Below are 10267 nucleotides of genomic sequence, written 5' to 3' on the forward strand. Positions count from 1 at the left end.
TGCTTGTTAGGCGCTTTTTTGTTGTCACCATTTCTTTCACCTCATGGAGTCAAGAAAAAGGGTATGTGGTAAGATAAAAAAAGGGTAGAGAAAGTAAGCTATTGGTTTATAATGATACAAATAATAATTTAGGGCTTATTGCAAGGTTGTATACAAAGAAAGTTTGCTAGAATCTTTAAAACGTTAAGTAATTTTAATTACAATTTTATTTTCATTAAAATTTCATTATTTTTAGTGATAATGTAGACGAAATAGAATTTAAATTTAATTAGAAATATTTAAAAATAAATTCCAACTAAATCTGTTTCTAAAGTGTTAAACTAAGATTTATATTTTAAAGTAGACAACACATTCTCCTACAGGTCCTTGCCGGGTATCACATAGTCTAGAAATCGTCTGTGTCAATAATTTTCGTTCTATTTTGCTGCCCCATTGATGACAATGACAATGACGATGACGATGCCGATGATAATGATGGAGGCGATGATGCTGATGATGTTGATGGGGCTGTCAATGCGGAATTGAGCTGCGACATAAACACGTTGTCAAATCGAACGCGTGAGTGCTCACGTGCCCGCAAAGCAGAACGGCTCTGTGAGTTGGGGGCGGAAAAACTGGATAAATGGGCAGGCAGTTCAGCCGGGTTAGCACGTGCTTCTGACTGCTCCAGGTTCTTTGTCAATAGATTGGCATACAATCCACTTCCTGGTTGCGCCAACCTGCTCTGCCACTGCCTGATGAAAATCTGCCATTAATGTGATTTATGACAGATTTCTGCTCTGCCACTTGTAATTTATATTTATTACCCGCCGTATTTTGCCTATTCTGCCACTGTCTATGCTTCTAGAAGGTCCTGCGACAAATCCGCAGCTGTCACAGAGCCAAGACAAGTAGATCCCTGGGGTGATTTTTTCCAGCAGATTTTTCTCTAACTCCCCAGAAGGGCGCGGCTCTTGTTTTATCACACTTTTGGCCATAAATAATATATATTTTTGACTTGATGAAGGTGAAATATAGTCCTGAAGAAATTAATTTAGATTGAATAATGCGCTCGAATATCAGGAGTCTCGCAGTACTCATCGATTTAATATTATTTCACTTCAACTTTTCACTTCAAAATTTTACAAGAATTTAAACTTTAATTTATATAATTAATACAGTTTCTTTGTTAAATATAATAATTATCAGTTAAAACCTAAAAGTGTTCATATTCACTTAATTTGAGCATCAGTACGCGCAGTTTCCTGGCCTCCAGGCCAATGGTCAGGGGCTCCTCCGGCACCTGCTCGGTGGCAGCAAAAATATTGGCCGGCGTAAAAAGCCCGTAGGCCTCACAGTAGCGCAGGAAGTTGAGCACCTCCTGAACGGTGGCATATGGCAGGATTATGTTCTGCTTGGCCATGCCGGTGAGTAGCCCCAGGATGCAGCGTTTCACGTGCAGCCAGGTATCAGCATACAGCCTATTCCCCGAGCCGCCCTCGAGAGCATGAGCGATGCGGGACAGTCCGAACTCGTAGTTGGACTTGGCGCAGTAGAGAGTGCCCACCACCAGATTGACTATGCACAAGTGGTGATACTGCTTGCCCAGGTTGCCCTTTAGCTCCTCGGCCTTCTCCACCTTGCGCATTAGCTCTTCGGCCTCCTCGTTTTGGAATGTCATGATGTAGGACACGCACAGGTTGGCAAGAACCGCAGCCGAAACGGACATGATCTGGTTGGGAAAATGGTCAAAGGGTTTGGGGATTATAATTGGGAACTGGTTGGATGGGTATAAGAGAGTTTTACGGACTAAGGAATACCTTGATTTCAGTGGTTACTTGGGGGAATTTCAATTGAATTATTACTTGATTATTGGGAATAAAGGGTAGGATATTTTAAAATAAATACTAAATGTGATTCATTCAACTTTCTGAATGGAAAAAACTGAAAATAATTGCTATTGTGTCATACAAACGGACGTGACTTGATCTACTCTATTGTCGACCCTCATTTTGATATATAAAAACCCTTCCTTCAGACTATATACTCATCAAAAATCGAGGTATTCCGATTGGAAATAACTGTGAAAGAGCATTGTTGGCCATTATCTTACATCGTCTGAGTGCTGGCGCACAATGGGCTCGTAAAAGGCCGCTGCCTCGTTGTATTTGTCTCCCTGCATGAACAGCACATGTCCTGCGTTCAGTCGCCAAATGGAGTTCTCCGAACAGAATTCGGCGCTCGAATGGAACTCCCTTTCGGCTCCCACAAAGTCGTCATCCCGCCAGGAGATCCAGGCTCGAGCCATCACCACAGGCAGATAGCTTTAAATAGAAAGATTTTTGCAAACGAAAGAAAAAAGTTCCACTCGAAAATACTCACAGTTCCAGTGCCTGTTCGTAGTCCTTGAGGGCATCCCTGAGTGCCTGCTGTTCGTTGGTGGCCCTCACCTCCTGGACCTTGGCGGCCAAACTGCGCAGCTTGCCGGCTAAACTGGAGGCCAGGGTGCCCAGCTTCTTCTCGGCCAGCTCGGCGCTGGTCTGTGCGGTTATAAGGGCATCCAGAAGCTCGTACAGATACTGCGAGAGGTACTTGTACGTGAGGTCCGTGTGCTCTGCCAGGATATCAGCGGCAGTCTCGTACAGTTCGTGTCGGCAGCAGATCAGCAGGATGTTTGCGAAGGTCTCCTTGGGACAGGAGGGAGCACCCAGCTGCAGCAGAAAGGCCAGCTTCCGTAGACCCGCCACGGGACCCTGAACATCGGTGAGGGCCATGTTATGCAAGGTGACCGGATCCAGTTCGCTTTCAGCTCGCGGGGGTAGATCCAAGAGCGCATCCCTGGCCGCCTCCTCGTTGCCATCCTGAAACTCGATGGCGGCCTTTAGATTCAGTGCCTGGGTAATGCCGGACACGGCCATGGTGATGGGATTGCCCACGCTCCGGGCACTGCCATCGGTGTCCACCTGGGCGCCAATGCCCAGCTCCGGATGGTTCCGCATTCCGCGCTCCACAATCTCTGAGGTGTAGTCCAGGGCCTGGGCCCGCTGCTTCCGCTGAAAGTGGGCCAGGGCCACATTGTAGGCCACCAGGGGGTTGAAACCGCCGACTTGGAGGGCGGCCTGGAACCGCTGAACCGCTGCCTCGTGCTGGTCTGCCTGGAACAGTAGGCATCCTTCATCGTTGAGGGTATCTGCCGTGCCACCGGCTCGCTGGTTGAGCAGGCTCTGGGCCCCGGCAAAGTCCTCGCTGGAATAGAGAATCGCACTCTGTAGCTGCAGGCACTGCTCCCGCAGCTCGTCCTCCTGGTCTCCTATTTGCTTGAGCACCCGCAGAGCTTCAGCGAAGATGCCAGCCTGATAGAGCGATTGGGCGTAGTAGAATCTGAAAAGGATTTTTGTAAGAAGGTAAATGGTATATAGATTTTACTTAACTCACCTGTACTTGGCTTCCTTTGGGACCAGCTGGCAAAGCTGCTCGTAGCAGGTGGCCGCCTCCTCGTACTTCTGGGCGTGGTAGTAACAGTGTCCCAGCGTGGACAGACCGGCTCTCGTGTTGGCCGCCTCGCCGAAACTGGTTATGCACTCGATTACATCCTCGTAGCGTTTGTCTTTGATCTGCGGAATTCCGCCCCTTCATTACGTGTGTTTAATTTAAGATTATTCGATGGCTTACCAGATTGTATATTGTCCTGGTTACATGTCCCTCACGCAGGATAATTCCCTGATGCAACATTTTCTCTCCACTCTGAACGCTTCGTTACTAAATGAAAAATTCCTCTCGAAAGGCTTTTGTTATGGTCTCTGGTGAGGGATTTCCATGGTGACCGCATTGTTTGTTGTCTGTCAAGTGTCCTGGCAACGTTAACCAGGCTACGGCCAACAGTTGGTTGTGCAACCCTTAAGGGCGGTGGGAAAGGTAAAGGATGGATGGGGTGGTTTTGGTAAGAATTTAAAAAGAATAGCTCGAATTTCAATATATTTTTATATATAATAATATTTTGCATAAATATTTTAAAGCTTAAATTTACTTTTTACCACTTTCTGTATACTACTCTTATCTCACAAACAAATTAATCAATGTAAACTAATTACAATTCCAGTGCTCGGTAGATTTACGGGTACTTCAAGTGTAATATATTTAACCAGTCCATTGATTTAATGCCTCCTCAACTCTGCATCAACAAAATCCATTCCTTGGCCGAAAACTCTGTCATAGAAACCAATTAAGATAGGGCAGAACGGGCGCAAGTGGCGAAACAAATCTATTTGAAATGTAAATGAGAAAATTGTCTAATTGAAAACTTTTGCATCTTGATGGGAAAACCGACTTCTCCTGCTTGGCCAACTCGTTGACTTGCTGATGGTGAAGGACTTAAAGTGTTAACTGGGAGACGGCAGCCTGCCCGAGGCATTAATCCGCGTTGGAGGCGAAGTTCAAGGAGCACTTTTAATTAGGTTTCCCCGAGGAGCAACAGCCCGTCTCCCTGAGCAAATCCCGCTCCGACTGACTGACTGAACGTGCGGAAATGCTAATTAGGTTCTGCGTCTGTCCAAAAGTTCAGCCAAATGGCAGCAATATAGCAGCTTAAGCTCCAACGGAGGCTAGAAGCTGCGAGAAGTAGAACCGGGTCAAGGTTGCTGGCCGTCATCTGTCTGGCCAAAAGTGTGGCGGTCACCAAACGGGTTTGCTCTCCCTCTCTCTCGCCTTCCAGCTCTTGGCAAAAATGGTTCAAAACCGCGACCCTGAAACTCTGAGCCAGCTGTGTCCCGCTTCACGGTGAACTGGAAATCTTACACTCGACAAAGGCAGCAAAATACAGAATAAATAGCAAAAAGCATTTGATGCCAGCTAAACGTTTTCCTCTCATGTCATCTCATCTCGCGTCTACTCGCATCTTTAGTTGGCAGCATCAAGTGCAACTGCATTTTCTTACAATGTCACACGCCAGGCATTAGTTTTTCTCGATCTCTGGCCTAAGGCTAACCGCACTCGGCACTGGGCACTCAGCAGCCACAGCGACAACGCGGCGCATGAGTAATGCAATTGATGCTGGCAATTACCAGATATCACACACACACACTGACACCAAGCAGGCAGGCTCAAGGTGCCGACAGGCTGAAGTTCAAGTTTTGTTTTTGCTGAGTTATTGCAGGCCTAATTGCCCCAAGACTCTGGCCAGAACAGCAGAGAGGAAAGCATTTAGATAATGTCAGTTAAAGATTTAATTTCACGAATCGGTTTCGTGTTTACTCTTTTTGTGAAGAGTATTTTCAGGTCTGGGTTAAAGATAATGTAAAAATTCTTTGATCTCTAATATTAATTATAATATTTATTATTTCAAGAACTTTAACAAATTTAATTATTAAATAACATTTTATATAATTTATCATATTCCAAAAGAAGCTTTAGTATACCCATTATTTTCCAAGAGTATTTGTATATTGGATTCCCGAATTTATCTCTGCATTTCTTATTTTTATTATCACATTCCCTGTCCTGTGTCTCGACTTGTTTATGGTTGGCATTTTGCATTCGCTTGTCTCGCATTAATCTCTTAATTTTTGCTGCTTTATTTTTGTGTTGCACTTGCCAGAGGGCAGTACTTGAGGGTTTTTCAGGGTTGCCGGGTTCAACGAGAGCTTGGTTGATGTGGCCACAAATTAACACTTGCTCGGTCCTAAAGTCTTGTTTCAGCTGCTGCTGCTGCTGCACTTTGGAAGTGTGCGGGGTTTTTTATATGGCCAGACGGTGAAGTCAAGGGTTTAGTTAAGTCAATGAGCCAGGGGTGGACTTGTCGCAAGAGTGTTAATATATATGTATTTTAAAGGGGCTAAATGTATAATATAATTATAAACTTGAAACATTTTATGTAATTTCTATAATAGAAACCAAGTAAAGAAAGCAAACTATGATTTATTCCCATTCCCATTTCAATTTATATTTATTTCCAAGATACACAACTAAGTTCTAACCATATTCCCCATTATTTCTATTAATCTTTAATTTTTTTTATTATGAATATTTTCCCTGCACGATTTTCGCTGTACTTGACTATTCATTTGTCTTAGAAAACCTAGAAAATATAATTATCATTAGCTAGCATCTCTGCGCATCATCTGAGTTGTAAATTAACAGCTACAAAAAAAAATCTGAAAAAAACATAATGCGGTTTACTTAGGCTGACCTTGTAGCGCAATCTTTTTCCTGTCCCATAACTATAAAAAAAATTCACAGCTGACAATGAGAAACCACACAGAGCAGCCGAAGAGGAAATAATTGAAAGAATCGAATAGCGAGCATTTCCTGCTTCGTGGGGTTAGGGGATAAAAAGTGGAATTTGAAGAGAAGAATCTCCAAGGCAGAAACTAGAAGAATAGTGGGATGAAAGATATTAAATCATGTATACATACATATAAGTTGAAGTATGTTCTATAAATAAATAATTTACACTTGCAGTAGATATATATTTTAAATATTTATGGCATGCGACTTGAAAGTTCCTTTGTTACTGTACTTATTCTATTTCCAAGGAATTAAAGCTTAATAATAGAGAGATATTTTATATTTTATTCACTGCACTGTGTGCACTAAAATACTTCGAGAGTGCGAAAAACAAATCAAGAATTATGTAAAGTATATGTAATATGTATGTGCATTTCCTTATGGGTGCTCTAAGATCTAAGCGGGTGCAATAATTCCACTAATCTCGTTTGCCGGCTGCAGCAGCAACAACTGAGGCGCAAAACAATTTCAAGGCCATTGGCACAGTTCAAGCGAAAAGTGTGACGAAGAAAAAGGGGGGGCGGCTCGTCACTGGGGTGGTGGCTGCTGTCGTGAAGGGCATTCGACGAGTGCACTGTGGAGGAGCTGCTCGAGCTACTGCGATAAACCATTCAGCAGCCCTCCCATCCCCAACCCTCTTCCTTTCTTCTGCTTATTTCTATTCTATCTTGTTTCGGTTCCAGCAAGTGGGCGAAGTGCAAATGTTTAGATTTTCCACAGCTAAGTAAATAAATATGAGTATATATTATATATATCTCTCTATGCTTATAGTTGCAATCTCTGTGGATTTTTTTGTACATATTTTGAAAGACACTTTAGGGTGATATGGACTTTACTAAAATTCTATAGTAGAATATTCTAGTGAATAAATACAATTTAAATTGTAAGAGCAGGAATTTGTTTACTATTATAATTTGACATATATTATTAAGGCCTTTAATTTATATACTGTTAACTAAATAATAAATCAAACATGTAAGCAATAAAATTGTTCAAATAAATACCCAAATTGTATTTAGCCAGAAGTCGTGTCGAATTTGCTTCTTATATTATTTTTCCAAGCAATTCTTGACTAATGCTTAAGCGTAAAATGTGGAAAAACACATCTTTGATTGCTGCATGTTCAATAAATAATTCATTAATTAATCAATTGTTGTGGTTGTGGCTGCTGTTGGCTGTTTTGGCTGCGGTGCAAAGTTGATTGAACCTAAAATACATGAAGCTCATTTAAAATGTGTAAACAAAAGCCGCAGCAGAAACGGATACCAGATCCCGACTTGTGTATGTGCGTGTGTGTTTGTGCCAACGACATATAAACAATTTATCAGAAATAAATTGGTTAACAGGTAAAATAAACAAATTAAGCGCAGAGCTAAATAAATGCTGAAAATATTTATATATTTTGCGGTTTCTTTTTTTGTAAGAGTGAAATTGAGAAGAGAGAGCATTTAACGTTAAATGCTTTTGGTTTCATTGAGGTATTTAATAGTTTAATTGTATTTATTAAGGATTATGTATTACATTTAATAAGAATTTCATCCGTGACCTAATTTTATTTAAAATTGGCTTAAAAAGGGGATTTTTAGGGATGCTGGTAGAAAGATAATTGATATCTTTTTATATTCTATAGTTTAATGAATCTTCGTGATATATCTTAATGTTAACCTGTATGCGTCACCGGCATCCCAATACCTCTTTTGGTTAATGTTCACCTTTTCGATTTGGGAATTGATTGCGACAAATCCGAAACGAGCTTGTATAAACCTTTGTGTTGTGGGTAAATAATAATAAAATTGCACTTTTTATTATATTATATATCGTTGCGGAGAGTTCAGGCATTTATTATACCAGTTGTTCTTGTATTTGCTTCATTAATGTTATTGCTTTTGTGCTTTATCAAAGCCATTCTTTAAATTTTCGACAGTCTTTATTAACACGCTAAAAAATTCGCTTGAAAAATCGCAGCCGGAGATTGGGATGGCGGGAGTTTTTTCTTTCTTCTTTTTTTTTTGTTTAGGTGAGAGTGATTCTGTTACAGGTAAGCGGCTGATGATTTTTCGGTTGTTGTTGGTTTTTTGGCTTCTGCCTTATTTGCGTCATGCAGTCAAAAGTCGCAGATCTCCTTCGGCCGAAACCCCTCCTGTCATCTGGCCGAGTGCGACTGCGATCTGCCCACAGCTCTGACTTTCTGGCTTTACCATTCCGTTTGCAATTTATTGAAACGAAGTTGACCTTGAATTTGGTTAAAGTCTTTTAACTTTATTTCGCTCGCTGCGCCAGCTTTTTTATATAAGTATGTATATGTAGGTATGCATGTATTTTTTGGTTTGGCTTAATGTGCCTTGCGCTGCCGCCGTCTGCCGCCTCAGATGATTCTGGCTGTTACTGCTGATTACTTTAACGATGATGTCCATAAAATGTATCTCGAGATCCGAAGCTCGCACTTTTTTCGGCAACTCCGCCAGGCCAGTTTTCGGAAATGGCCAGCAAAACCAAAAAAACAGTAGACTCCGAAATCAAATTAATTTAAGACCTGTAAGTGCAGTAAGGGGGAACCTAAGGAAGGGACTGAAAATTCAGTCTTTGTTTGGTTATATAAATTCTTCAATTACACCAACGTTTCGAGGTTTATTTTTAGTTAAAAATTTAAAAATTAAGTTACATAATTCAATAAAGAAATTCTGAGACTACGTTTTGCTATTTTACAAGGATTTAATTTGAAATCTATGGTTTGAAATATTCATTTTCTACATTTCTCCTTCTGACCTTCTTTTTAGTTTTTAACCTTTTATCCTATTTGTTATTTAATCAATAAATTTTTAATTAGTTCTCCATGATATTTCCCAATGAATAATTACGGAATATTGGTTGACAGAGTTTTCCTACCTTTTTTTTGCCAATTCACTTTCACCTTGGATTCCCTACAAAATGTTTAATTAATTATTTTCGCCTAGCCAGCCCACTTTGCCCCCAAATGAAACGATGACGTATGGAAATTGTTGTCGTTTTCGCTGTAGTATTTAATTATTATTGTTTTGTTTCTATTTCGTTAGCTATTTATATTTCGATTTGGATTTGTGTGACGCTGTCTCCGAGCGAGTTCCCTCCGCCCACACACCGTCTGTTTTGATACTTCCGAGCAGTGAACTTGTTTTTATTTCATTATCGTTCATACAAAATGTTCTAGGCATATATTTGTTTACACGCTTATATGCATATATTTTATTTATTCTAGATTCTCTAGACACTCTCTCCGCTCTCTCTGTCTGTTTATGTGGATTTTTGAACATTTGGCGTCGGGTTTGGTTTGCTGAAAATGTTTGCTCATTTATTGGGAGCTCTATTTATCTGCTTCAGATAGAAGGTCATTGTCATGGAATTTGTTTATTTTTATTTACGTTCAGTGTGCTTGGATCGATGGTATGTGTGTCACAAGTAGTTTTGTGTTCGAAATAAATGTTTTGTCAAAGTTCACGAACATTTCCTCGGTATAGAATTGCACTATGTAGCCTCTGGGGTTCACTCAACCTGGCCAGCCACAAGTTGTCACAAAGAAAATGCAATGCGGAAATCAAATCACAAAAAAGGGGAAACGTACTTCGTGCGTGGGAATCTGTAAAATATATATTTTCTAAGTGAAAATAAATGTGGAAACGTTGTGGGTTGCATTTTCCATCAAAAACGTATGACATTGAATGGGTTTTTACGGTGGCAATGCGCCGTGTGCCAGCCCTCTGACGCCTCCTGTCATCATCTCTCAATCTGCAGCATTGTGAGGGATTTTTGCTTAATTATAGAACGCTCAATGTTATATATCAAACAGTAAAGTGGCGTTCAAGTTAATAAACAATGCCGCCACTTCCAGAAAAAGCCTTCTCCGGCAGATACAAGCCGTGTATATATGTGTATATGCTAGCTCTCGATGTCAACGTCGTCGCGTAGTCATCATTATACTCTCATCGTCAAAGTCTTTAATGATTAATTTTTGTATTGTTCTTTGAAATGC

General features: G+C 40.9%; 1 protein-coding gene across 1 annotated transcript; it reads right to left on the bottom strand.

The window, feature by feature from the left end:
* Positions 1-1195: 1195 nt before the first annotated feature.
* Positions 1196-3769, bottom strand: Ttc30 (tetratricopeptide repeat domain 30). Its single transcript, XM_017170001.2, has 5 exons — positions 3652-3769; positions 3415-3593; positions 2362-3360; positions 2093-2303; positions 1196-1711 (listed from the first exon to the last, which is right to left on the bottom strand). The coding sequence occupies exons 1-5, from the start codon at positions 3709-3711 to the stop codon at positions 1196-1198; spliced, it is 1965 nt and encodes a 654-aa protein (XP_017025490.1). The 5' UTR covers positions 3712-3769.
* Positions 3770-10267: the final 6498 nt, after the last annotated feature.

Source organism: Drosophila kikkawai, chromosome 2L (assembly GCF_030179895.1).
Source record: "Drosophila kikkawai strain 14028-0561.14 chromosome 2L, DkikHiC1v2, whole genome shotgun sequence".
NCBI classification, from domain to species: domain Eukaryota; kingdom Metazoa; phylum Arthropoda; class Insecta; order Diptera; family Drosophilidae; genus Drosophila; species Drosophila kikkawai.